Below are 25,348 nucleotides of genomic sequence, written 5' to 3' on the forward strand. Positions count from 1 at the left end.
TGATCTCTACACGCTACGCACTTCAGCACCCTGCGATCCCGTTCTGTGAGGTTGTGTGGCCTACCACTTTGCGGCTGAGCCATTGCTGCTCCTAGACGTTTCCACTTCACAATAACAGCACTTACAGTTGACCATGGCCGCTCTAGCAGGGCAGAAATTTGACGAACTGACTTGTTGGAAAGGTGACATCCTATGAGCTCTTCAGTAAGGCCATTATACTGCCAATGTCTGTCTATGGAGATTGCATGCCTGTGTGCTCGATTTTATACACCTGTCAGCAACGGGTGTGGCTGAAATAGCCACACCCGTTGTTGCAGGGGTGTCCACGTACTTTTGTAGATATAGTGTATGTTTCTTGCTTTTGTTACAATGGGATGTCATGGGACGGATGATTGGCGGATTAATCTACGAAAAAGTACGAAAAAAGTACGAAAAAGTATACACTCATTACTGTAAGTCACTCTGGATAAGAGCGTCTTCTAAATAAGGGGGAGTTTTAACAGAGTAATTTTTTGACTTTTCTGACTCATCAACAGCTTTTACATTTGTAAATGTGGCATATAGGAAATTTCACATGAAAGTACAAAGTTTATTTTTTAGTGGTCTTGCAATTTGAGGTAAAACAATTAGCTGTTTTTTTTTGTTGCAAAAAAAGAGTGTTTTAACGTTTTGAGACTATGAAATGTGTTTCAAACATTTTCCTAAATCTCAATTGAGAGACGTAGCTAACACTTATTAACGGGCCGTTAACTGTGTATCTAATTCTATGGGTTCCGCGCACAGACATTAAAACCAGGTTCTGCAATTTTAAAAAAGACGACCTAAAGTGCCTTGAAACAAGAGGACCAATCGCAGCTTCATCCGAAAATCATGTGACACCGGTAGCTTTGATGACGTCATTTTCTTGCGACTGTTTCTGATAGCTCCATGTGAATGTCGCCTGCGTCTTCTACCACTAGCTATCGATCTTATTTATCAAGGTAAGAACAGTCCTTTAAAGATAGAAATTGCAGCTACATGTATTTATATCTCCATAAGACCCATCACAGGTGTAGTTGGTGAATGCAGAGAATGTTGCCAGTCTGTGAGTGTCATAATTGTAATAGCTAGCTAGAATGGCACATATTCTAGTCGGCAAGGTCAGAATAAGCTTGATGGCAGCTCAGCTTTTGAGACAGCAATATTGCTAGGAACGTTAATTCATTTCAGTCTACTATGAGTAGTTGCCACAACCATGTCTATTCATTGATTACCTGCAAAAGTTTTGCTTGTAGTAGTATAGGCTACACGATTGTTGACACAATTATGTTACACAACACACAATCACTGCGTTACTGTTGCTAATTGCTAAAGCATACAAGATAACTAGGCGAAACTTGTTGAAAGCAGCCCATAAACGGCAGATTACGGAGAATAAGAACATATCCTGATTATAAAGGCCTTATCATAAAGTTGCACATGAGGGGGTTGTTCGGGCATAGCAAAATGTGATTGTAGGTTCAGAAATCAAAAAAAGATGAGAACCACTGAGTGATATTCACTCTCTCTTGAATTCTCTCTCTCAGGTGTTAGCATGGTGACTCTGGCTGCTGTGTTGTGAATAGGTGTCTTGCTGCTCTCTGGTCTCGTGCTGCTCTCTATTCCTCCATGACCAGCCGTCTGCTGGGCCGATGTGCCCGTCTCCTCCCCAGGGCCTCCCCCCAGGCCTCAGCCACCGCCGCCCGCCTGCCTACCCCTGCAGCTGGACCAGCAGAGCCGCTGTGGGCCCAGGCCTGGTGGCAGCCTGTGGGAAGGGGGCTGTGTGAGGGCAGGAGTTTGGTCAAAGACGAGTACCCCATCGAGCCCAAACGCACCCAACTGGATGAGCTCTTAGAGAGGGCCCAGTCTCCACAGGATGTCCTGCAGGCGTGGGCGGCACAAGGAGGAAAAGCGAATCAGGCGGCTAAAACTCTGGTTCAGCTTGTCAGATTGGCTGGGAGAGAGAAAGGTGGGGCTAAAATGGATCAATTTGAGCTGCTGACTGATCCCAGACTGCTGGACATAATGGACACTGTTACTGCACAGGTAGGAGAGGGGGGTAGTAAGAAGGGGCAGGGGACAGGTAGGATGAGAAAAGGTGAGGGTAGATAAGGGGAGGGTAGGGAGGTTGAGAGGGGAGGAGGATGGAGATGGGTAAGGAGGGGAGAAAGCAAGAGACATGTGGCAGGTTACAGTAAGGGCAGAGGGCGGCTCAAAATATTCACAAAATCTTTCGGTGCTCTCTGAGAGTTTCTTTGAGTGTGTGTAAATTGACCGTGTGTGTGTATCTCTTCCCCCAGGTAGCGTCAGTGTGGAACGGTACGCTGGTCTCTCTGCTGCGCTCCCTCTCTGCTCTGGGTGTTCCTCCTACAGCTGCAGTACAACGCTCCATCCAGACAGAGGTGCTGTGGCGCGTACGCAGACTCTCCTACAAACAGCTGGCTTTCCTGGCAGATTGGGGAGCAGGGCGGAAGGGTCAGATGGAGGTGGCGCTGGTGAGCGCAGCGCTGAAACAGCTGGAGCTCCGCTGGACTGAGATCGCTGACGCCAGAACAGTCAGTATCCTGATGGCTAGGGCTGGACACCTCAGTCCTGGGCTGATGGACAGACTGGAGGATAAGGTAACAAGCAGCTATACTACTAACCCCACACTACACATACTAAGTTATCAAATAGACATACACTACCGTCCATATGTATTATGACAGTGAATAAAAATAAATAAAAATTGTCGCTATACTCCAGCATTTTAGATTTGAGACAGAATGTTTCATATTAAGAGACAGTATAGAATGTTAGCTTTTATTTGAGGGTATTTTCATACGTACAGTACCTAATCAAAAGTTTGGACACACTTACTCATTCAAGGGTTTTTCTTAATTTTTTATATTTTCTACATTGTAGAATAATAGCGAAGACATCAAAACTATGAAATAACACATATGGAATCATGTAGTAACCAAAAAAGTGTTAAACAAATCAAAATATATGTTATATTTAAGATTCTTCAAAGTAGCCACCCTTTGCCTTCATGACAGCTTTGCACACTCTTGGCATTCTCTCAACCAGCTTCATGAGGAATGCTTTTCCAACACTCTTGAAGGAGTTCCCACATATGCTGAGCACTTGTTGGCTGCTTTTCCTTCACTCTGCGGTCCAACTCATCCCAAACCATCTCAATTGGGTTGAGGTCGGGTGATTGTGGAGGCCAGGTCATCTGATGCAGCACTCCATCACTCTCCTTGGTCAAATAGCCCTTACACAGCCTGGAGGTGTGTTTTGGGTCATTGTCCTGTTGAAAAACAAATTATAGTCCCACTAAGCGCAAACCAGATGGGATGACGTATCGCTGCAGAATTCTGTGGTAGCCATGCTGGTTAAGCGTGCCTTGAATTTTAACTAAATCACAGATAGTGTCACCAGAAAAGCACCCCCACACCATCACAGCTTCCTCCATGTTTCACGGTGGGAACCACACATGCGGAGATCATCCATTCACCTACTCTGTGTCTCACAAAGACACAGCGGTTGGAACCAAAAATCTCAAATTTGGACTCATCAGACAAAAGGACAGATTTCCACCGGTCTAATGTCCATTGCTCGTGTTTCTTGGCCCAAGCAAGTCTCTTCTTCTTATTGGTGTCCTTTAGTAGTGGTTTCTTTGCAGCAATTTGACCATGAAGGCCTGATTCACGCAGTCTCCTCTGAACAGTTGATGTTGAGATGTGTCTGTTACTTGAACTCTGTGAATCATTTATTTGGGCTGCAATCTGAGGTGCAGTTAACTCTAATGAACTTATCATCTGCAGCAGAGGTAACTCTGGTTCTTCCTTTCCTGTGGCGGTCCTCATGAGAGCCAGTTTCATCACAGCACTTGATGTTTTTTGTGACTGCACTTGAAGAAACTTTCAAAGTTCTTGAAATGTTCTGTATTGACTGACCTTCATGTCTTAAAGTAATGATGGACTGTTGTTTGTCTTTGCTTATTTGAGCTGTTCTTGCCATAATATGGACTTAGTATTTTACCAAATAGGGCTATCTTCTGTATACCACCCCTACCTTGTCACAACACAACTGATTGGCTCAAACTCATTAAGAAGGAAATACATTTCACAAATTAACTTTTAAGGAGGCACACCTGTTAATTGAAATGCATTCCAGGTGCCTACCTCATGAAGCTGGTTGAGAGAATGTCAAGTGTGTGTTTAACTCTTCTTGGCTACAACATGATTCCATATGTGTTATTTCATAGTTTTGATGTCTTCACTATTCTACAATGTAAAAAAATTGAAAATAACCCTGGAATGAGTGGATGTGTCCAAACTTTTGACTGGTACTGTACTTGTTTGACTGTTTAGAAATGAAAGCACCTTATTTATCTAGTTCCTCCATTTGGAAAAGTCATAATTATTTGAACAAATGTACTTATAGTGTATTAAAGTAGTTAAGTTTAGTACTATTTGTCACCATATTCCTTGCACGCAATGATTATGGATGAGCATTTGACATTTTTTGACTGTTCGAATACTCAAATGAAAAAACAACAACATTTTTTTAGAACACAAGGCCCACACTGGAAAGAAATGTGCGCATTTATCTATAGGCCTATGCCAACAGCAGAGCATATGAGCGGAGTGGAGCGGTGAGAATCTCAGCTCCTCGCTCACGGAGCTGTTCACCCCTCCGCTCCCCCCGCTCAAAGCCACATCAGGCCAGTCCGCTCATTATCGCTCAGCGCTCAACGCAGTTTGCATCGCGCTCCACTCAAATCGCCCCCCGCTCACTCCAAAAAAGGAACAAAATCTGCATGTATTTCACTTTTAGCTTAAACCACAGCCTTACTTTATCTCCCGAATTTGTTGCATACAGACTCATCTCGGATTATCCATTCTGTCTTGAACGGGGATCTAACACTGACGCTAAAATGAGATGTTAATCAGTATAGTATATTCCATAGCGAATTGACACGTTGTTTGCCAATGTTTCTGCAAAAGCAGCGATGCCCATTGGAAGTGCAGCGTGAGTGTAATCGGTGAGCAGGGATTTGATTTCTGTGACAGCAGGGAGGATCATCCCCAGGTTCCCCAGCTCCTTCTGCATTTTGTCTGTGAGGTCTGTTAGTGGTGTCAGCACACTGACAAGGTGCGTCAGCTGCCGTACTTGATTCAGGGTGATGTTAGCAACATTAGACTTGAGTTTGTTTTACCATAACGGGTCTTTTTGGAACAACCGGATGAACGACTGAATCATCCGCAGCTGGCTGCTCCATCGAATGGCGCAGGCATTTGTGGGGCGGACACCTAATTGGTCGGTTTCCTCTGTGCTCTTGCGTACACTTTTCACCAGGTGCCCGACTTTCACTAACAGCCTATTAATGTTGTCGTGCTTGTTAACGGCGTTTTGATCGCCAGCTGAAGCATGTGAATGGGGCATCTCAGATGTAAATTTGACAAAGTAAAGTACTGATTTATCATAGTTTCTTGGGGGAGTGTAGCCGGTTGAGCTGCGCTGGCGAAGTGTTGCATCCCTTCGCGTTCTCCTTTACTCAGCGGTTCATAGTCCATGAAAATCATTTCAAAAATGCTACATCCAGCTCTCTTTTTCTCTCCCTTGTTATGGTTGGGCCTTTGCGTGCAGTGAATAAACTTTTGAATTCCTCAACCCTTTTCTCTTGTTGCTGCTGCTGCTCCTCTCGCTCTATAAAATACAAATTAGTGGACGACACAAATTAAATTAAACAGATGGATTCTGGGTCAGGCTTGAGCATGCTTCAGACTCGTGGTGTGAGCGAGCGAAATTGGAGCGGGACATAGGGCGACGCTCCGTCCTTTTAAAAATGCCGCTCTGCGCTCTGTTCAAAATCCGTCCGCTCACGCTCCACGCTCGCTCCCGCTCCACTCCGCTCATATGCTCTGGCCAGCAGTGCTCGACAATGCCACATTTATCATAACCATTACAGATAACAAATCCTAAATGCTAAATTGCCCCATATTCAGTCAATAAAAAAAGCAAATACCATTTAAGATGAATTTATTGAAACTTTAATATCAACTGGTTATATTGTGTCATGGAACATGATCTTCAAAAAGGCAGTAACCTCAGCAGTGGTGCTTGCTTGTAGAAGCATATGGCTGTGCAATGGCATAGGCTTCCTTTGTTAATTTAGCAGACAAGATGCTCTTATTTCCCGAGCCCTTATCACAGTCAAGACACCTATTTTATAGTTTAAAAAAACATGATGTAATATAACAGAATAAAATGGAACAGAATATTTTTCCAAATGAAAAAAGTTGCCACTGCGAGGTGATGCGCATCTTGGAACAGTTATTCTCAAAGCTTGATCATTTGAAGCAGGGCTCAATTTGGCAAGTTTAAATATTTGTTTCTAAATCTGTCTTTTCAATATACAGACGTTCTATTTAGTTTATTTTGCCTGTTCTTTGGAATTTTGTAATTGGATTAACAATTCCACATTGAACACTGCATGGTGATGATTTATGGCCACAACGTCTGTTTGGTGAGTAGGCCCGCGCTTTAACTTTATCAAACGGATGTTTTTGTGTATTTTCAGTGTGGAACCTGTCTATTTTTAGGGTGGTTATAGCCTAGGCTAAACAATTCTAAATGGCACTAGCAGTTCACAAAGTAGCCGCAGAGGAAAATAGATGGGACACAATTATTCCAAAACTCACATTTTCCAACATCAATCAACCAGTCCATTTAGAATTTGTGATAAAACTGTCGTCATTTGGCAAGGAATGTAGCTTGTGTATCCCATCAGTTAGAAAAGTTTTTTAAATAGAGATTTCTTTCTGTAGGCCTAACAGGAGCTTGTGCGCATACTCAGCACCCGTGTGTGTAGGGAGCGGTCGGAACGCAATTGAGGGAATGAGACACGGAGGAGAAAGGGAATTTAGGAAGAAGAACTTTAAAGATCGAGATTTTACGTCCGTTCGAGTACTCAATTACTCATGCCCAACGCTAGACTATATCAAGCTTTTGACTCTACAAACTTGTTGGATGCATTTGCGGTTTCTTTTGGTTGTGTTTTGGATTATGTTTTGCCCAATAGGAACTGAATGGAGAATAATGTCTTGTGCCATTTTGGAGTCACTTTTATTGTAAGTAAGAATAGATGTTTCTGAACACTTCTACATTCATATGGATTCTACCATGATTATGGATAGTCATGAATGAATCTTGAATAATGGTGAGTGAGGAGGTTAGAGGCACAAAGATCATACCCCCCCAAAAATGCTAACGTGAGAGGTTAGAGGTTACTGTTCTTCCATGCGTCAAAACTTTGTTCATTTGCACAATGTCTCTCGTTCACATCCCTTTGTAAATGTTCAAACTCACCAAAAATGAAATTTCAGTAGATCCTACCCATATATGTATAAGTTTATGAGCTGGATTGCCTGTCTTTGTAATTCATTTATTTTAGTTTGCGCTCGTTAGCATATTTAGCTAGCAGCCTCCATGGAAATGTGCTATTACTTGTGCTAATTGTGTTAGCATTCTGGTAATAGACGCTTCATTGTGAACTAAGCCGGTAATACCGTAAATCCCAGGGTGAGAGAAGGACGGTATGACGATATGAAAATCTGGATACTGCTCAACCCTACTTGAAACATGTAGGTTTTACATTTACATTTTAGTCATTTAGCAGACGCTCTTATCCAGAGCGACTTACAGTTAGTGAGTGCATACATTTTTCATACTGGCCCCCCGTGGGAATCGAACCCACAATCCTAGCGTTGCAAGTGCCATGCTCTACCAACTGAGCTACAGACTGGGTCAGGGAGAGTTTTAAAATGTCAGTGAAGATACTTGCCAGCTGGTCAGCACATGCTCTGAGTACACGTCCTGGTAATCTGTCTGGTCTTGTGAATGTTAACCTGTTTTAAAGGTCTTCATCACATCGGCTACGGAAAGCGTGATTACACTGTCATCCGGAACAGCTGGTGCTTTCACGCATGGTTCAGTTTTGCTTGCCTGGAAACGAGCGTAGAAGGCATTTAGCTCGTCTGGTAGGATCGCGTCACTGAGCAGCTCGCTGCTGGGTTTACCTTTGTATTCTGTGATAGTTTGCAAGCCCTGCCACATCCGACGAGCATCAGAGCCGTTGTAGTAGGATTCGATCTTAGTGCTGTATTGACGCTTTGCCTGTTTGATGGTTCGTTGAGGGGCGTAGCGGGATTTCTTATAAGCGTCCGGTTTAGTATCCTGCTCCTTGAAAGTGTCAGCTCTAGCCTTTAACTCAGTGGGATATGTACGTACGGTCACCGTAGGGACGACGTCGTCAATGCACTTATTAACGAAGCCGGTGACTGATGTGGTAAACTCCTCAATGCAATCGGATGAGTCCTGGAACATATTCCAGTCTGTGCTAGCGAAACATTCCTGTAGCTTATCATGAGCTTCATCGGACCACTTCCATATTGAGTGTGTCACTGGTTCTTCCGGTTTGAGTTTTTGCTTGTAAGCAGGAATCAGTTTCTGAGAAACATAGGATATTACAGTTCTTCAGATCCCGTTCATAGGATAATCTCGATCTCCAGTGATTGTACATTCGCCAATAGAACAGAGGGTAAAGGCGGATTATTTACTTGCCGCCGTAGTTTCGTCAGGGTGCCCACACGTCGGCCTCTATATCGCCGTCTCTTTCTCTTCCGAGTGTCGGGGATTAAGGCCTGGTCCAGAGTGAGCAGGATGTCCTGCGTGTCCGACTCATTGAAGTAGAAATCTTCATCCAAATCGAGGTTAGTGATTGCTGTTTTGATGTCCAGAAGCTCTTTTTGGTCATAGGAAACAATGACGGAAAATTATGTAAAAAACACACAGAATAGCAGAATTGGTCAGGAGCCAGTAAAAACGTCCGCTATGTATTCCAGCGCCATTCTCACATCTACATTTGTTGTAGCCTCTGAACGGCATCTCACTCATCATTATTCATGTTTCATTCATGATTTTTCTTAATCATGGCATTATCAGGATTAATTTAGAAGTGTTCAGAAACATCTTATCTACTCACTTAGACAGAAAATTACTCCAGTCATCATTTACCATTCAGTTACTATTGGGCATAACAAAACCCAAAACAGAAACAATACAAACCGCAAATGCATCCAACAAGTTTGTAGAGCCACAAGCTTGATGAAGTCATTGTGTTCAAGGAATTTGGGACCAAATGCTAAACTTTTTAATAGCTTTGATACACTACTGTTTAAGTGAATTTGTCGAAATACTTCTTCACATGGGCAGACTACATACATAGTGTTTTCATTTCTAAACGGTAAAACAGATCTGTATGAAAATAACCTAAAATAAAAGGTGACATTCTGTACTGTTGGCTCATATGAAACACTTATCTCAAAATCCAAAATGCTGGAGTATATAGCCAATTTTTGAAATGTTTGCTTCACTGTCCAAATACATATATAGCGGAGTGTAACTGTAACTGCCACCATCAACAAATCTCTCTCAACCCAATACTCCTTTTCTTTTCTCTCCGTCTCCCCTCTCTGTTCCTACCCCAGGCGTTAGAGCTAGCTGAAGGGTTTGGGGCAGAGGATATCCGCAGGGTGTGTGTGTCTCTGGCGTCTCAGGGACGCCGGTCAGTGCCTCTGCTCAGAGCTCTGTCCTACCACCTCCTACAGAAACCCTCAACAGACCTTACCACACCACTACTGTTGGACCTCGCCTACGCATATGGTAAACGCACACTTTACTAAAATATTTCAGTTGTGTATATTACATTTGTTTTATTTGATGACTTTATTATTTCATTTCAAGTCATCTCATCTCCATAGAGCTGCTGCCTATGATGTCTGACAAAATCACTAATGTGTAGTTCTTCAAAGTAATTAAGGCATGCTTTTTTTTCTCTAGAGAAACTGTGCAATGTGCGCATTGAGCTCACAGAAAAAAACTGAACGAAATGGAATTCAAATAATTGAATCGATGTAGGTGAATAAGTTGTTTAAAAACCAAACATAACCGAAATGTCTGTTAATTGTTCAGCAATAATACACACACACACAATAATCTGGAGATGTAAAAGGATGTGCCACAGGGTTGAATGCTGGTACCATTGTTATTATCCCGAGTGGCGCAGCGGTCTAAGGCACTGCATCTCAGTCCTTGAGGCGTCACTACAGACCCCCTGGTTCGATTCCAGGCTGTATCACAACCGGCCGTGATTGGGAGTCCCATAGGGCGGCGCACAGTTGGCCCAGCATCGTCCGGGTTTGGCCGGTGTAGGCCGTCATTGTAAATTAGAATTTGTTCTTAACTGACTTGCCTAGTTAAATAAAGGTAAAATAAAATATGAAAAAAATATGAAAAATTCTCAATCTTTGTTAACAATCTACCTAACAACAAACTACCTGCGGTCAACTGATTTTTCAGCTGTGAGTCTTTCTGTATTTCAACAGATTTAAAGGGGCAGTGCAGTTAAAAACGTGATTTTTGCTGTTTGTTAAAATGATATTTCCACACTGAGGTTCAAATAACACTCTGAAATTGTGAAAATGATGATATGCCCTTTTTGTGTAAGAGCTGTTTGAAAGAAATGCCTGTGGCCTCATTTATGAAGGTGCGTGCGCAAAAAAAGGACTAAACCTTGCGTGCGCCAGTTTTCCCACAAAGGTTGGTATTTATCCATTTTGAACTTGATGGGAAAGTGTGTGCATTTCCACGCAAATCTCAAACCATGCCTGCACACAACTTCTAGTGGTTGATCAACTGTATTGCAAGCAAATATTGTTATTTTGGGGGAAATGGAGGTGTTTGCTGCACAGGAATTATAATAATGGTTGGCAAAAAAAAAAAAAAACTTGGCCTAATGATAAAACGTATGCATTTGCCTTGGTAAGAAGATCACATAGCAGCATGTCAGCTAATATATTTATTTTACTTTTATTATATAGCCCTAAATCATAATCATAATCTCCTTTTCTGACATGACTGGTTTATTCCCGCTACATAACAAATGTTAGGCTACCATTTATCCATCGCTCATTCAATAGCCAACCATGCTCGAAAGTAAATAGGCCGGTAGCCTATGACAGTATGGGTGGGCTACAGTATTGATGTGCGATAGGGTTAGGAGCGCAACATCATAGCCAAGCCTATTTAAGGCAGGACATATAAACACAATCATGTATTGATAAACAAAATATTGAACAACAGTTTGTGTTTTGCACAGAAGTATGGGCTGTAGCATTTACTTTTAAATTATTCGAAAGGAAAATCAATCTTGCAGAATGTGTGGCCAGTGTTTGGCACTCCCTAGACGGCATGCATTTCTGTTTTGCCCACACCTCTACAGAAATTTGATCACATTTGCCATTGAGCTTTCTTTCAGGAACTATCATGGCCCAGTTCCAAAATCTCCAAATCATACAGCAAATGAGGGTGTTTTTGTTACCATAAAAGGTGAATGGAGGGTGTTTTCCAGGCGGGGTTTTGGCGCAAAATGGATCGCTCCTACAGACAGTCAAAACGTGTAACCTAAGGGACTTTGAGCGTGGTATGATCGTTGGTGACGGCAGCCCTCCTGGGCTTTTCACGCACGACAGTGTCTAGGGCAGGGGTCTCCCAACAGGTCGATCGCAGTAGCTCGCAGCCCACATATGAGTAGCTCAGCAAACAATTCTGTAAGTACATGCAATTTTCACATGTTCCACCGCAAATTTATTCTGATGTGATTCAAGTATTGACATGGACTCAGAACGTCAAATTTTGTTGGTTCTCTATGAACAATTGTAATTTTAAGAGTGAAAAATTAAACAGAGAACATCATTTGGGAAAATATCAAACATAATTTTTGGGGGAAATCTCAGATTTTATAGGGGAAGTGTTTGACGTAAGCATCATGAGTCCATGGAACCATCCCGCCTGGTGTCAACGGTACAGGTTGGTGGCGGTGGTGTACTGGTGTGGGGAATGTTTTTGTGGACACGTTAGGTCTCTTGATACTAATTGAGCAACAAATGAACGCCATGCCCCAAATAATTCAGATTGTTCTGGAGGCTAAGGGGGGTTCTGAACCCGTACTAGACGGGTGTACCTACAGTGCCTTGCAAAAGTATTGGACATACACAAAATAGTCCAAATTGGTGAAGTGAAATAAAAAAAAACATGACAAAAAAAATATCTAAAAAATAAATAACGGAAAAGTGGTGCGTGCATATGTATTCACCCCCTTTGCTATGAAGCCGCTAAATAAGATCTGGTGCAACCAATTACCTTCAGAAGTCACATAATTATTGTTAAGCACCTGTGTGCAATCTAAGTGTCACATGATCTGTCACTGTCACATGATCTCAGTATATGTTCTGAACGGCCCCAGAGTCTGCAACACCACTAAGCAAGGGGCACCACCAAGCAAGCGGCACCATGAAGACCAAGGAGCTCCCCAAACAGGTCAGGGACAAAGTTGTGGAGAAGTAAAGATCAGGGTTGGGTTAAAAAATATATCAGAAACTTTGAACATCCCACGGAGCGCCATTTAAATCCATTATTAAAAAATGGAAAGAATATGGCACCACAACAAACCTGCCAAGAGAGGGCCGCCGACCAAAACTCACGGACCAGGCAAGGAGGGTGTTAATCAGAGAGGCAACAAAGAGACCAAAGATAACCCTGAAGGAGCTGCAAAGCTCCACAGCGGAGATTGGAGTATCTGTCCATAGGACCACTTTAAGCCATACACTCCACAGAGTTGGGCTTTACGGAAGAGTAGTCAGAAAAAAGCCATTGCTTAAAGAAAAAAATAAGCAAACACGTTTGGTGTTTGCCAAAAGGCATGTGGGAGACTCCCCAAACATATGGAAGAAGGTACTCTGGTCAGATGAGACTAAAATTGAGCATTTTGGCCATCAAGGAAAACAGTATGTCTGGCGCCAGCCCAACACCTCTCATCACCCCGAGAACACCATCCCCACAGTGAAGCATGGTGGTGGCAGCATCATGCTGTGGGGATGTTTTTCATCGGCAGGGACTGGGAAACTGGTCAGAATTGAAGGAATGATGGATGGCGCTAAATACAGGGAAATTCTTGAGGGAAACCTGTTTCAGTTTTCCAGAGACTTGAGACTGGGACGGAGGTTCACCTTCCAGCAGGACAGTGACCCTAAGCATACTGCTAAAGCAACACTTGAGTGGTTTAAGGGGAAACATTTAAATGTCTTGGAATGGCCTAGTCAAAGCCCAGACCTCAATCCAATTGAGAATCTGTGGTATGACTTAAAGATTGCTGTACACCAGCGGGACCCATCCCACTTGAAGGACCTGGAGCAGTTTTGCCTTGAAGAATGGGCAAAATCCCAGTGGCAAGATTTGCCAAGCTTATAGAAACATACCCCAAGAGACTTGCAGCTGTAATTGCTGCAAAAGGTGGCTCTACAAAGTATTGACTTTGGGGGGGTGAATAGTTATGCAGCTCAAGTTTTCTGTTTTTTGTCATTTCTTGTTTGTTTCACAATAAAAGCATATTTTGCATCTTCAAAGTGGTAGGCATGTTGTGTAAATCAAATGATACAAACCCCCCAAAAAATCAATTTTAATTCCAGGTTGTAAGGCCAATGACTGTATAATATGGCTCTGATATATCAATGAAAACGTGTATATGTTGCTTGCCTGTGACAGTTTGATAAATCCCAATCATTTGAGGTGCACGCAAATCCTAGAATCTCCAAGTACGGCAGAATTTAGTAAGAAATGTACGCACGGTTGATAAATGAGGGCCCCTGGAATTTCAGCCTGTTCAGGTGGGATGGAACTTTTGGCCCACATCATGATGTCACAATGTGATCTAATTATAATAGACCAATGACTGTTCATCTGGGTAAGTGGTGTGCTCTAGACCATCCTATCAGCCAATCAGGGCTGTGTATGTAAATATCTTAACATTTCCTAATGCCCACACAATCGGACAGCATTTCAAGGGCCAAAGGATGTTCAGGGAAATAAATTATAATTTTCATTAAATGAACACACACAGTGATTTATTAGACATACAGTGATAATTTAAAAATACAATTACAAAGACTGCATGGGGGCTTTAAATGATCTCTCTCTCTCTCTCTCTCTCTCAGGGAAGTTGAATTTCCACCACTCCCAGGTCTTCCAGCGATTGGCAGCCGAGTTGTTACCCAGGATGCCAGAGATTAGTTCTGCCGATGTCACTCGCTGCGCCAAATCACTAGCCTTCCTCAAGTGGCTCCATTTCCCATTGTTTGAGGCATTCGCTGAGGTCCGCACACACTCAGACACCCCTAAACACGACTCAACTGATGGGATAATCTCTTAGCCCTCTTGATTAACCAATATTGCTTTAAATTATCCACTCTTATTTTCTTCCTTTGTTTGTTTGATTAAAAAACGATTCAGCACTACAGCGTGAACAGTCAGAAGTACAGCACAATGCAGCTCTGTAACCTGCTCATGTCATTGGCCAGGCTCAACTTCCAGCCCAGCAAGGGGGAGGAGTTCTACAAGAAGGTAAACAATGAGAGTAGCAATTTGTGTTTGTTTACATTTACATTTACGTCATTTAGCAGACGCTCTTATCCAGAGCGACTTACAAATTGGTGCATTCACCTTATAGCCAGTGGGATAACCAATTTACAAAGTTTATTTTTTGGGGGGTGGGGTAAGGGGGGGTAGAAGGATTACTTTATCCTATCCCAGGTATTCCTTAAAGAGGTGGGGTTTCAAGTGTCTCCGGAAGGTGGTGAGTGACTCCGCTGTCCTGGCGTCGTGAGGGAGCTTGTTCCACCATTGGGGTGCCAGAGCAGCGAACAGTTTTGACTGGGCTGAGCGGGAACTGTGCTTCCGCAGAGGTAGGGGGGCCAGCAGGCCAGAGGTGGATTAACGCAATGCCCTCGTTTGGGTGTAGGGACTAATCAGAGCCTGAAGGTACGGAGGTGCCGTTCCCCTTACTGCTCCGTAGGCAAGCACCATGGTCTTGTAGCAGATCAACTGGAAGCCAGTGGAGTGTGCGGAGGAGCGGGGTGACGTGAGAGAACTTGGGAAGGTTGAACACCAGACGGGCTGCGGCATTCTGGATGAGTTGTAGGGGTTTAATGGCACAGGCAGGGAGCCCAGCCAACAGCGAGTTGCAGTAATCCAGACGGGAGATGACAAGTGCCTGGATTAGGACCTGTGCGCTTCCTGTGTAAGGCAGGGTCGTACTCTCCGAATGTTGTAGAGCATGAACCTACAGGATCGGGTCACCGCCTTGATGTTAGCGGAGAACGACAGGGTGTTGTCCAGGGTCACACCAAGGCTCTTCGCACTCTGGGAGGAGGACACAACGGAGTTGTCAACCGTGATGGCGAGATCATGGAACGGGCAGTCCTTCCCCGGGAGGAAGAGCAGCTCCGTCTTGCCGAGGTTCAGCTTGAGGTGGTGATCCGTCATCCACACTGATATGTCTGCCAGACATGCATAGATGCGATTCGCCACCTGGTTATCAGAAGGGGGAAAGGAGAAGATTAGTTGTGTGTCGTCTGCGTAGCAATGATAGGAGAGGCCATGTGAGGATATGACAGAGCCAAGTGACTTGGTGTATAGCGAGAATAGGAGAGGGCCTAGAACTGAGCCCTGGGGAAAACCAGTGGTGAGAGCACGTGGTGCGGAGATAGATTCTCGCCACGCCACTTGGTAGGAGCGACCGGTCAGGTAGGACGCAATCCAAGAGTGAGCTGCGCCGGAGATGCCCAGCTCAGAGAGGGTGGAGAGGAGGATCTGATGGTTCACAGTATCAAAGGCAGCAGACAGGTCTAGAAGGGCAAGAGCAGAGGAGAGAGAGTTAGCTTTAGCAGGGAGGAGAAGGTGGCAAAGAGCTTCCTAGGGTTAGAGGCAGATGCTTGGAATTTAGAGTGGTAGAAAGTGGCTTTAGCAGCAGAAACAGATGAAGAAAATGTAGAGAGGGGGGAGTGAAAAGATGCCAGGTCCGCAGGGAGTCTAGTTTTCCTCCATTTCCGGCTGCCCGGAGCCCTGTTCTGTGAGCTCGCGATGAGTCATCAAGCCACGGAGCAGGAGGGGAGGACCGAGCCGGCCGGGAGGATAGGGGACATAGAGCGTCAAAGGATGCAGAAAGGGAGGAGAGGAGGGTTGAGGAGGCAGAATCAGGAGATTGGAGGGAGAAGGATTGAGCAGAGGGAAGAGATGATAGGATGGAAGAGGAGAGAGTAGCAGGAGAGAGAGAGCGAAGGTTGCGACGGCGCATTACCATCTGAGAAGGGTCAGAGTGAGTAGTGTTGGAGGAGAGCGAGAGAGAAAAGGATACAAAGTAGTGGTCGGAGACATGGAGGGGAGTTGCAGTGAGATTAGTAGAAGAACAGCATCTAGTAAAGATGAGGTCAAGCGTATTGCCTGCCTTGTGAGTAGGGGGGGACGGTTAGAGGGTGAGGTCAAAAGAGGAGAGGAGTGGAAAGAAGGAGGCAGAGAGAAATGAGTCAAAGGTAGACGTAGGGAGGTTGAAGTCACCCAGAACTGTGAGGGGTGAGCCATCCTCAGGAAAGGAACTTATCAAGGCGTCAAGCTCATTGATGAACTCTCCAAGGGAACCTGGAGGGCGATAAATGACAAGGATGTTAAGCTTGAATGGGCTAGTGACTGTGACAGCATGGAATTCCAATGAGGAGATAGACGGATGGGTCAGGGGAAAAAGAGAGAATGTCCACTTGGGAGAGATGAGGATTCCTGTGCCACCACCCCGCTGACCAGATGCTCTCGGGGTATGCGAGAACACATGGTCAGACGAGGAGAGAGCAGTAGGAGTAGCAGTGTTTTCAGTGGTAATCCATGTTTCCGTCAGCGCCAAGAAGTCGAGGGACTGGAGGGTAGCATAGGCTGAGATGAACTCTGCCTTGTTGGCAGCAGAACGGCAGTTCCAGAGGCTGCCTGAGACCTGGAACTCCACGTGGGTGGAGTAGCCTGTGCGTAGAGGAGAGAACAGGGATAGACAGAGGCATAGTTGACAGGCTACAGAAAATGGCTACAATAATGCAAATGAGATCGGAATGAAATGAACTAAACATCTGGGAAAGGAGAGAACGGGGCCTCCCTCACTTACGTTTCACCGAAACACCCAAATATAACTCTCCCAACTTCCACCTCAGAAACTATAATTGTTGTAAACTACAGCGGTTCAATGTTTTCTAGGAATAGACTAACTTAGTTTATTCAGCCAGCTAACTTGGTACAGTATTCTTCTGTGAAAATCGTCCAGGGCACCTAGTCATATGACGCCACAGCCAACTAGCATGCCGGACTCCAACAACACGGTTTAGCACCAATACTCGGCCACAACAAACCACCAGTGTGTCAACACGCCAAGCAGATCATTTGTGTCTGTGTCTAACGTTGTGGGTTAGTCCGTCGTCAACTTATTCAGCCAGTTAGTTAGCTAGAATAGTTAGCATACTAGCTAGCCATTGCTTTCAGACAAAGAAGAAACCCCTCCTCCCACGGCACGAACACACAGAGAGAGCCAAGCTAACGTTAACTAGTCACCCATGTCCCGAATTCCCTTGAACGACTCTGGCTACCAGTATGTAAAAACAAAACACAAATGTAGGTTATAACTTACCCCTAGCAGCTACTGGTAGCTAGCCAAGTGCAAAGCTAGCCACTGAATTGACTCAGCCAGTTCGCGTCTGTTCGCTAGGTCGTTCCAGCTATTGTTTACTAGTAGCTATCCAGGTAGCAACAAGCTACAGTAGCCACTTACTAACTAACGTTAACGCTTCAGACAAAGAGGATTTTTTTATTTACCTTATGCTATACTCAAGGAGAAATAGTGTGTAGAACAGATGGGTTTCTCAGTCATGTAGAGTCATGTCAGTGCTGCACATAACATTTCTATCAACGTTGGCTGATGAGGAGAAGAGGCTTTTGGCTAGAATACCTTCCCAGAATGTAGTCTGTGTTTATCAACTGTCTCCTGTGTGTGTGTGTAGGTCCACTCTGCCCTGGAGGGCGTTCTCCCCAGCCTGGAGGCGTTCCTGCAGACAGACGTGGTGTGGTCTCTGTGTGTGTTACAGCAGGCTAAGACCCAGCACATCACAGCCCTCACTCAACACACACATATTGCCAAACTCTCAGGTAAACACACACACACACACTCTAGTACTGATCCACCTCAGGAGATGGCAGCAGAGGACTGATCCACTGATGTTAATGTGGTCTCTGTGTTCATAGCCCTGTGCTTTCTCAGCTGTACAGACTTGAGTGATTCTGCTGATTTTATGTTGCGTTGGTATATTTCTGTTTTTCAGAAGGCAGTCTGTCTCGAGTGGAGAACTATCGCCTGAAGCTCCTCCACATCATTGCTACCCTCCAGTTAGAAAACCCAGAGTCTCCGTCCTCCACCCTGCCTACAGAGGCCATGTTGCTTCCCTCTACCCTAGGCCGGGACTCCCCTCTCTCCCCTCTACAGACTGGGCTGAAGGGGGCCCTGGATAATCTGGTGGGGGGGAAAGCAGAGGCCCTACGTACCGGGGTCAACACTATATACGGCTGGACCATAGGTGAGTACACGCACACACACATAAACACTGCATGGCTGGAACAACAGGTGACTGACGTGTTGTGTCCAATCAGATGGCGAGCTGGTGGTGGACAGTGAGAATAAGCCAATGGACCTGGTGACCCTGACGGCCCCTCACCTGCCTGGAGGAGGTGGAGCCAAGCCCTTACCTGAGGGGGCACGCAGGTGAGGGATAAATGACCACCCAGACTATTTACATTGACAACCCCCCTCCCCCTTTTGTTTTTACACTGCTGCTACTCGTTGTTTATTATCTATGCATAGTCACTTTACCCCTTCCTACATATACAAATTACCTCAACTAACCTGTACCCCCGCACATTGACTCGGTACCGGTACCCCATGTATATAGCCTTGTTATTGTAATTTTATTGTGTTACTTTTTATTAAATTTTTTACTTTAGTTTATTTAGTAAATATTTTCTTAACTCTATTTCTTGAACTACATTGTTGTATTCGGCGCATGTGACAAATAACATTTGATTTGATTTGAAGTGTGTGTGTTCTGACAGTCTCTCTCTCTCTCTCTCTCTCCGCAGATTAGCTTTCCTGACCTGGGAGTTTCCTAACTATGGCTCCAGGAGTAAAGATCTGCTGGGACGATTCACCATGATGAGACGGCACCTCCAACTGGCTGGTTTTATCCTTGTAGAGGTATGGAGGGATGACAAGGAGAGAGGGAGTGATGGAGGTGGACTGAAAGACACATTCTGGCAGTCATTATGACAGTCACTGTCCATCGCACACACACAAACCCCAACCACAGCATACACACCACTCTCCACCCCAGGCCAGACACTCTGGGGTGGAATCACCAGAACAAGCCTCTTTCCTGGGGGAGATCAGGTGGACTTAGGCTTCTCTCTCCCTGGACCGGGATGGACACAGCATTACTGCATTACACTGCCTGAAGCTCATTGCCTCACAGCAACACACACACAGCACAGCAGTCTTCTGAAGTTAAAACGCCTCAGAACAGCCTCAATTCGTCGTGACATGGACTCTACAAGGTGTCAAAAGTGTTCCACAGGGAAAGTGCCAATGTTGACTCCAATGCGTCCCACAGTTGTGTCAAGTTGGCTGGATGTCCTTTGGGTGGTGGACCATTCTTGATACACACAGGAAACTGTTGAGCGTAACAAACCCAGCAGCATTGCAGTTGTTGACACACAAATCGGTGCACCTACTACTATACCCCGTTCTGGGTGACAACATAATGATGTTTGTTTCCTACTTTAGGAAACAGTTTTCCTCAAGAAATTAACTCTGCCTCATGTTTCGTTTCCTTGCCACGATACTTCAAAGTATAGTGATACTGGTATCGTGACAACCCTAGTGGCTAATGCTGGCTAGCGGTGTGCCTTATGACGCTAAAGTTGGCTAGCTAATGCTATAGAAAGTGATCTAATGCTGCATCATGCGGGGCCAGGCTGGTCTGTCTCCCTGAAGGATGCCAGTTATAAAAAGGCCTGATAGTCAGTCAGGAGCCAGGAGAATAGCAGCAGCAGCTCTGTCTCATGTAGGCCAAGCTCCTTAGCCAATCCCAGCTCTCTCTCTCTCTCTCTCATCTAGGACAATCACGTTAGCCAATCTTACTGCTCTCTCTCATCTAGGCCAATTGCGTTAGCCTGAGAGCTCTGTGGTGCATGCTGGGTAAACTAGGCCACAGAGCTTACCTGAGACAGACTTTCAGACTTAGGCCTTTTATCAATTTGATTTGTTCACCTCCCGTGTCCTCTCTCCTCCCTCCCCTTTCGCCTTCTTTTGAAAAAGGTCAAAGTTAATCGAGAAGAGTCGGCGAGGAGAGGGAACGTGGAAGGAAATGCACTTGCTTGAAATGAGATTGTCCTTCTCCACTCGCGCGTCATTAGGGAAATGACGTTTACAGTGGTGGATCCCAAAATATGTGTAAAGTGATCAAAACAAATTAGGTAGTTGTGCAATACTTTTTATATATAAAACAACAAGTAGCATATCGTTCATTTTATTTCATTTATATATATATACTGTATATACAATACCAGTCAAAAGTTTGGAAACACCTACTCATTCAAGGGTTTTTCTTTATTTTTACTATTTTCTACATTGTAGAATAATAGTGAAGACATCAAAACTATGAAGTGGAATCATGTAGTAACCCAAAAAGTGTTAAACAAATCAAAATATATTTTATATTTGAGATTCTTCAAATAGCCACCCTTTGCCTTGATGACAGCTTTGCACACTCTTGGCATTCTCTCAACCAGCTTCACCTGGAATGCTTTTCCAACAGTCATGAAGGAGTTCCCACATGTCGAGCACTTGTTGGCTGCTTTTCCTTCACTCTGCGGTCCGACTCATCCCAAACCATTCAATTTGGTTGAGGTCGGGGGATTGTGGAAGCCAGGTCATCTGATGCCGCACTCCATCACTATCATTCTTGGTAAAATAGCCCTTAAACTGCCTGGAGGTGTGTTGGGTCAATGTCCTGTTGAAAAACAAATGATAGTCCCACTAAGCCCAAACCAGATGGGATGGCGTATCGCTGCAGAATGCTGTGGTAGCCATGCTGGTTAAGTGTGCCTTGAATTCTAAATAAATCACAGACAGTTTCACCAGCAAAGCATCCCCACACCATAACACCACCTCCTCCATGCTTTACGGTGGGAAATACGCATGAGGAGATCATCCGTTCACCCACACTGCGTCTCACAAAGACACAGCGGTTGGAACCAAAAATCTCCAATTTGAAGGACAGATTCCCACTAGTCGAATGTCCATTGCTTGTGTTTCTTGGCCCAAGCAAGTCTCTTCTTATTATTGATGTCCTTTAGTAGTGGCTCCTTTGCAGCAATTTGATCATGAAGGCCTGATTCATGCAGTCTCCTCTGAACAGTTGATGTTGAGATGTGTCTGTTACTTTTTTATTTGGGCTGCAATTTCTGAGGATGGTAACTTTAATGAACTTATCCTCTGCAGCAGAGGTAACTCTCGGTCTTCCATTCCGGTGGCGGTCCTCATGAGAGCCAGTTTTATCATAGCGCTTGATGTTGTTTTTGCGACTGCACATGAAGAAACTTTCAAAGTTCTTGAAATGTTCCATATTGACTGACCTTCATGTCTTAAAGTAATGATGGACTGTCGTTTCTCTTTGCTTATTTGAGCTGTTCTTGCTATAATATGGACTTGCTCTTTGACCAAATAGGGCTATCTTCTGTATACCCCCCGCCTTGTCACAACACAATTGATTGTCTCAAACTCATTAAGAAGGAAATAAATTCCACATATTAACTTTTAAGGAGGCACACCTGTTAATTGAAATGCATGAAGCTGGTTGAGAGAATGCCAAGTGTATAAATATAAAATATATTTAGTTTTGTTCAACACTTTTTGGTTACTACATGATTCCATGTGTTATTTCATAGTTTTGATGTCTTCACTATTATTCTACAATGTAGAAAATAGTAAAAATAAAGAAAAACCCTTGAATGAGTAGGTGTTCAAAAGAAAAGCAATTTGTTTTGTCCATTAAAATAACATCAAGTTGATCAGAAATACGGTGTAGACATTGTTAATGTTGTAAATGGCTATTGTAGCTGGAAACTGATGATTTTTAATGGAATATCTCCATAGGCATACAGAGGCAATTATCAGCAACCATCAGTCCTGTGTTCCAATGGCACGTTGTGTTTGCTAATCCAAGTTTATCATTTTAAAAGGCTAATTGATCATTAGAAAACCCTTTTGCTGTTATGTTAGCACAGCTGAAAACTGTTGTGCTGATTAAAGAAGCAATAAAACTGGCCTTCTTGAGACTAGTTGGAGCATCAGCAATTGTGGGTTCGATTACAGACTCAAAATGGCCAGAAACAAAAAACTTTCTTCTGAAACTCGTCAGTCTATTCTTGTTCTGAGAAAGGAAGGCTATTCCATGCGAGAAATTGCCAAGAAACTGAAGATCTCGTACAACGCTGTGTACTACTCCCTTCACAGAACAGCGCAAACTGGCTCTAACCAAAATAGAAAGAGGAGTGGGAGGCCCCGGTGCACAACTGAGCAAGAGGACAAATACATTAGTGTCTAGTTTGAGAAACAGACGCCTCACAGGTCCTCAACTGGCAGCTTCATTAAATAGTACTCGCAAAACACCAGTCTCAACGTCAACAGTGAAGATGCGACTCCGGGATGCTGACCTTCTAGGCAGAGTTGCAAAGAAAAAGCCATATCTCAGACTGGCCAATAAAAATAAAAGATTAAGATGGGCAAAAGAACACAGACACTGGACTTTTTCCTTTGCAACTCTGCCTAGAAGATCAGCATCCCGGAGTCGCCTCTTCACTGTTGACATTGAGACTGGTGTTTACAACCATTTACAACATGAACAATGTCTACACTGTATTTCTGATCAATTTGATGTTATTTTAATGTACCAAAAAATTGCTTTTCTTTCAAAACAAGGAAATGTCTATGTGACCCCAAACTTTTGAACGGTAGTGTGTATATATAAATATATATATTTTTGTTGTTGTTGTACTTTTACCCAATTTTCGTGATATCTAATTGGTAGTTAGTCTTGTTCCATCGCTGCAACTCCCGTATGGACTCAGAAGAGGCGAAGGTCGAGAGCCATGCGTCCTCCGAAACACGACCCTGCTCGCTTAACCCAGAAGTCAGCTGCACCAATGTGTCGGAGGAAACACCATACAACTGGCGACTGAAGTCAGCTTGCAGGCGCCCGGCCCGCCACAAGGAGTCGCTAGAGCGCAATGGGACAAGGAAAAACCCTCCCCTAACCCGGACGACGCTGGGCCAATTGTGCGCCGCTTCATGGGTCTCCCGGTCATGGCCGGCTGTGACACAGCCTGGGATCAAACCCGGGTCTATAGTGACGCCTCAAGCACTGCGATGCAGTACCTTAGACAGCTGCGCCACTCTGGAGGCCCTAGCACATCGTTTTTAAACATGTGCATGTTTTTCTCCACTGACAAAACAAAAGCTGATTCAAAGGGTGTGTGGCAGATTTCAAAACTTTTCTGTGGTATGATACACATGAGTATCCTTAATGAAAGGTGTCTATCGAGGAGGGGAGAACACTCTTCCGTTTGCCTACTAATGAATTGACACACTCCTCGACCACTTATCATATTCCGGGTCATGGAGGAGAGAAGACGGAGGACGGACTTTTGCCCAAATGAGGAAAAAACCCTAGATTGTCTCCAAAAATTATTTGCATAAAAACACTACTGGGTGTATGTCAGTTATAGTATTGCAAGGTAAAGAGTGTTATTGATAGACAATTCCCTGAATCTGTACTTTCTGTCCCTCCCTAGGTGCCATACTATGAGTGGCTGGAGCTGAAGTCTGATTGGCAGAAAGGGGCGTATGTGAAGGATAAGATGGGGAAGGCCATTGCTGAAGGAATGGTGAAGTGAACTGGGCCAAACAGCAGAAGTTTAGAACTGAACCAGACTCAACTGGACTGGAAAGAGGAGAGCCAGGATGCCAAGGACGGCTCACCAGATCCACTCTGGTCTCAAACAACTCTGAACACCAACCACACACACACACACACACACTAATTAACCCACTCTAAAACAAGCCGCTTGGTGGAAAATCTCTTTGTCGTTTTATCTTTGGTTGCCTTGCCGATGCGTGGAGCTTTCCTTGTTACCATGGAGATGTCCCCTGAGAGTTCTGTATGCTGAAGAGCGCAACAGAGAGGGAGAAAGACCTCTGTTGCTAAGGAGATGTGTCCCTAAATGACACTCAGTCAAAGAGAATGGAGAGCAGCATCATATAATTAATGCCCCGATGAATGTTAAAAGCTGTGTATCACCTGTGAATAGATTGGTCTAATTAAATTATCAATATGAGCTTTGTTGAGTGATGTTATGATTGAATAAACTATTTTATGCTTTAATTTCGATATACGTGTTCCACACACTGTCCTCCACGTTGGCACCAATGTTCCATGACTGTAACATTGGCTGTGTTTGAGAGCATCATATCCGTGATCCATTGTGGGCAAATTGTGACTGACTGACTGATCTACAAATAATAATAAGTAGTTCTATATGATGCAAGGTGATTTGTAGATCAGTCAGACATCATCCGCTTGCAATGTGGAACAAGCCCATTATCTATGGCTCTGGTAGGCCTTGACTTCCCTCACGGTGTGTTAAGAGAGGACATTGGGTTGGATGAGCTTCTATGGTATCATTGGCATCCTGATGGTGGTGTGATATTCAGCCTGAGGATGCTTCTCTTCACAAGATACAGCTAATAACATATTTATTATCAAACGTCATGGGTCAGTGGTGTGTTGTGTGGGGTGCTGAATGTATCCCAGAGCGATCGGCTCACACACACAACTGTTGTTGTTGTGTCCGTGCCTTACAGTGCTTTCAGAAAGTATTCATACCCCTTGACTTATCACATTTTGTTGTTAGAGCCTGAAATCATTTTTTTTATATATTCTTTACTCATCTACACACACTACCCCATAATGACAAATTGAAAACCGGTTTTTACAATTTCTTGTAAATGAAATACAGAAATATCTAATTTACGTAAGTATCCACACCCCTGAGTCAATACTTTGTAGAAGCACCTTTGGCAGCAATTACAGCTGTGAGTCTTTCTGGGTAAGTCTCTAAAGCCTTGTTCATACTACAGGTCTTAATGCTCAAATCAGTTTTGGGATACTGACTGTTCAAACCGCAAGTTACAAGTGACCAAATCTGATTTTTGTGTGTTCAGACAGCAGTCATTTGATGACATGGCTAC

The 25,348-nt window shown here is 44.2% G+C and overlaps 1 protein-coding gene across 1 annotated transcript; it reads left to right on the plus strand.

Moving 5' to 3' along the window:
• Nucleotides 1–899: 899 nt before the first annotated feature.
• On the plus strand, nucleotides 900–24,488 carry LOC121585392 (FAST kinase domain-containing protein 4-like). The gene is made up of 11 exons (XM_041901750.2): nucleotides 900–980; nucleotides 1,566–2,064; nucleotides 2,319–2,639; nucleotides 9,558–9,732; nucleotides 14,121–14,278; nucleotides 14,416–14,526; nucleotides 17,994–18,138; nucleotides 18,312–18,563; nucleotides 18,637–18,748; nucleotides 19,123–19,237; nucleotides 23,893–24,488. The coding sequence occupies exons 2-11, from the start codon at nucleotides 1,648–1,650 to the stop codon at nucleotides 23,992–23,994; spliced, it is 1,908 nt and encodes a 635-aa protein (XP_041757684.2). The 5' UTR covers nucleotides 900–980; nucleotides 1,566–1,647; the 3' UTR covers nucleotides 23,995–24,488.
• The last annotated feature ends 860 nt before the right edge of the window (nucleotides 24,489–25,348 follow it).

The sequence above is a fragment of the Coregonus clupeaformis genome, chromosome 17 (assembly GCF_020615455.1).
Source record: "Coregonus clupeaformis isolate EN_2021a chromosome 17, ASM2061545v1, whole genome shotgun sequence".
Classification (NCBI taxonomy): domain Eukaryota; kingdom Metazoa; phylum Chordata; class Actinopteri; order Salmoniformes; family Salmonidae; genus Coregonus; species Coregonus clupeaformis.

Excerpts from the sequence above, each read along its gene's own strand:
- LOC121585392 (XM_041901750.2), top strand. The coding sequence starts at position 1,648 with ATGACCAGCCGTCTGCTGGGCCGATGTGCCCGTCTCCTCCCCAGGGCC. Across the intron at positions 18,564-18,636 it reads TATATACGGCTGGACCATAG|ATGGCGAGCTGGTGGTGGAC; the intron begins GTGAGTACACGC and ends GTGTCCAATCAG. Across the intron at positions 19,238-23,892 it reads CTGGTTTTATCCTTGTAGAG|GTGCCATACTATGAGTGGCT; the intron begins GTATGGAGGGAT and ends GTCCCTCCCTAG.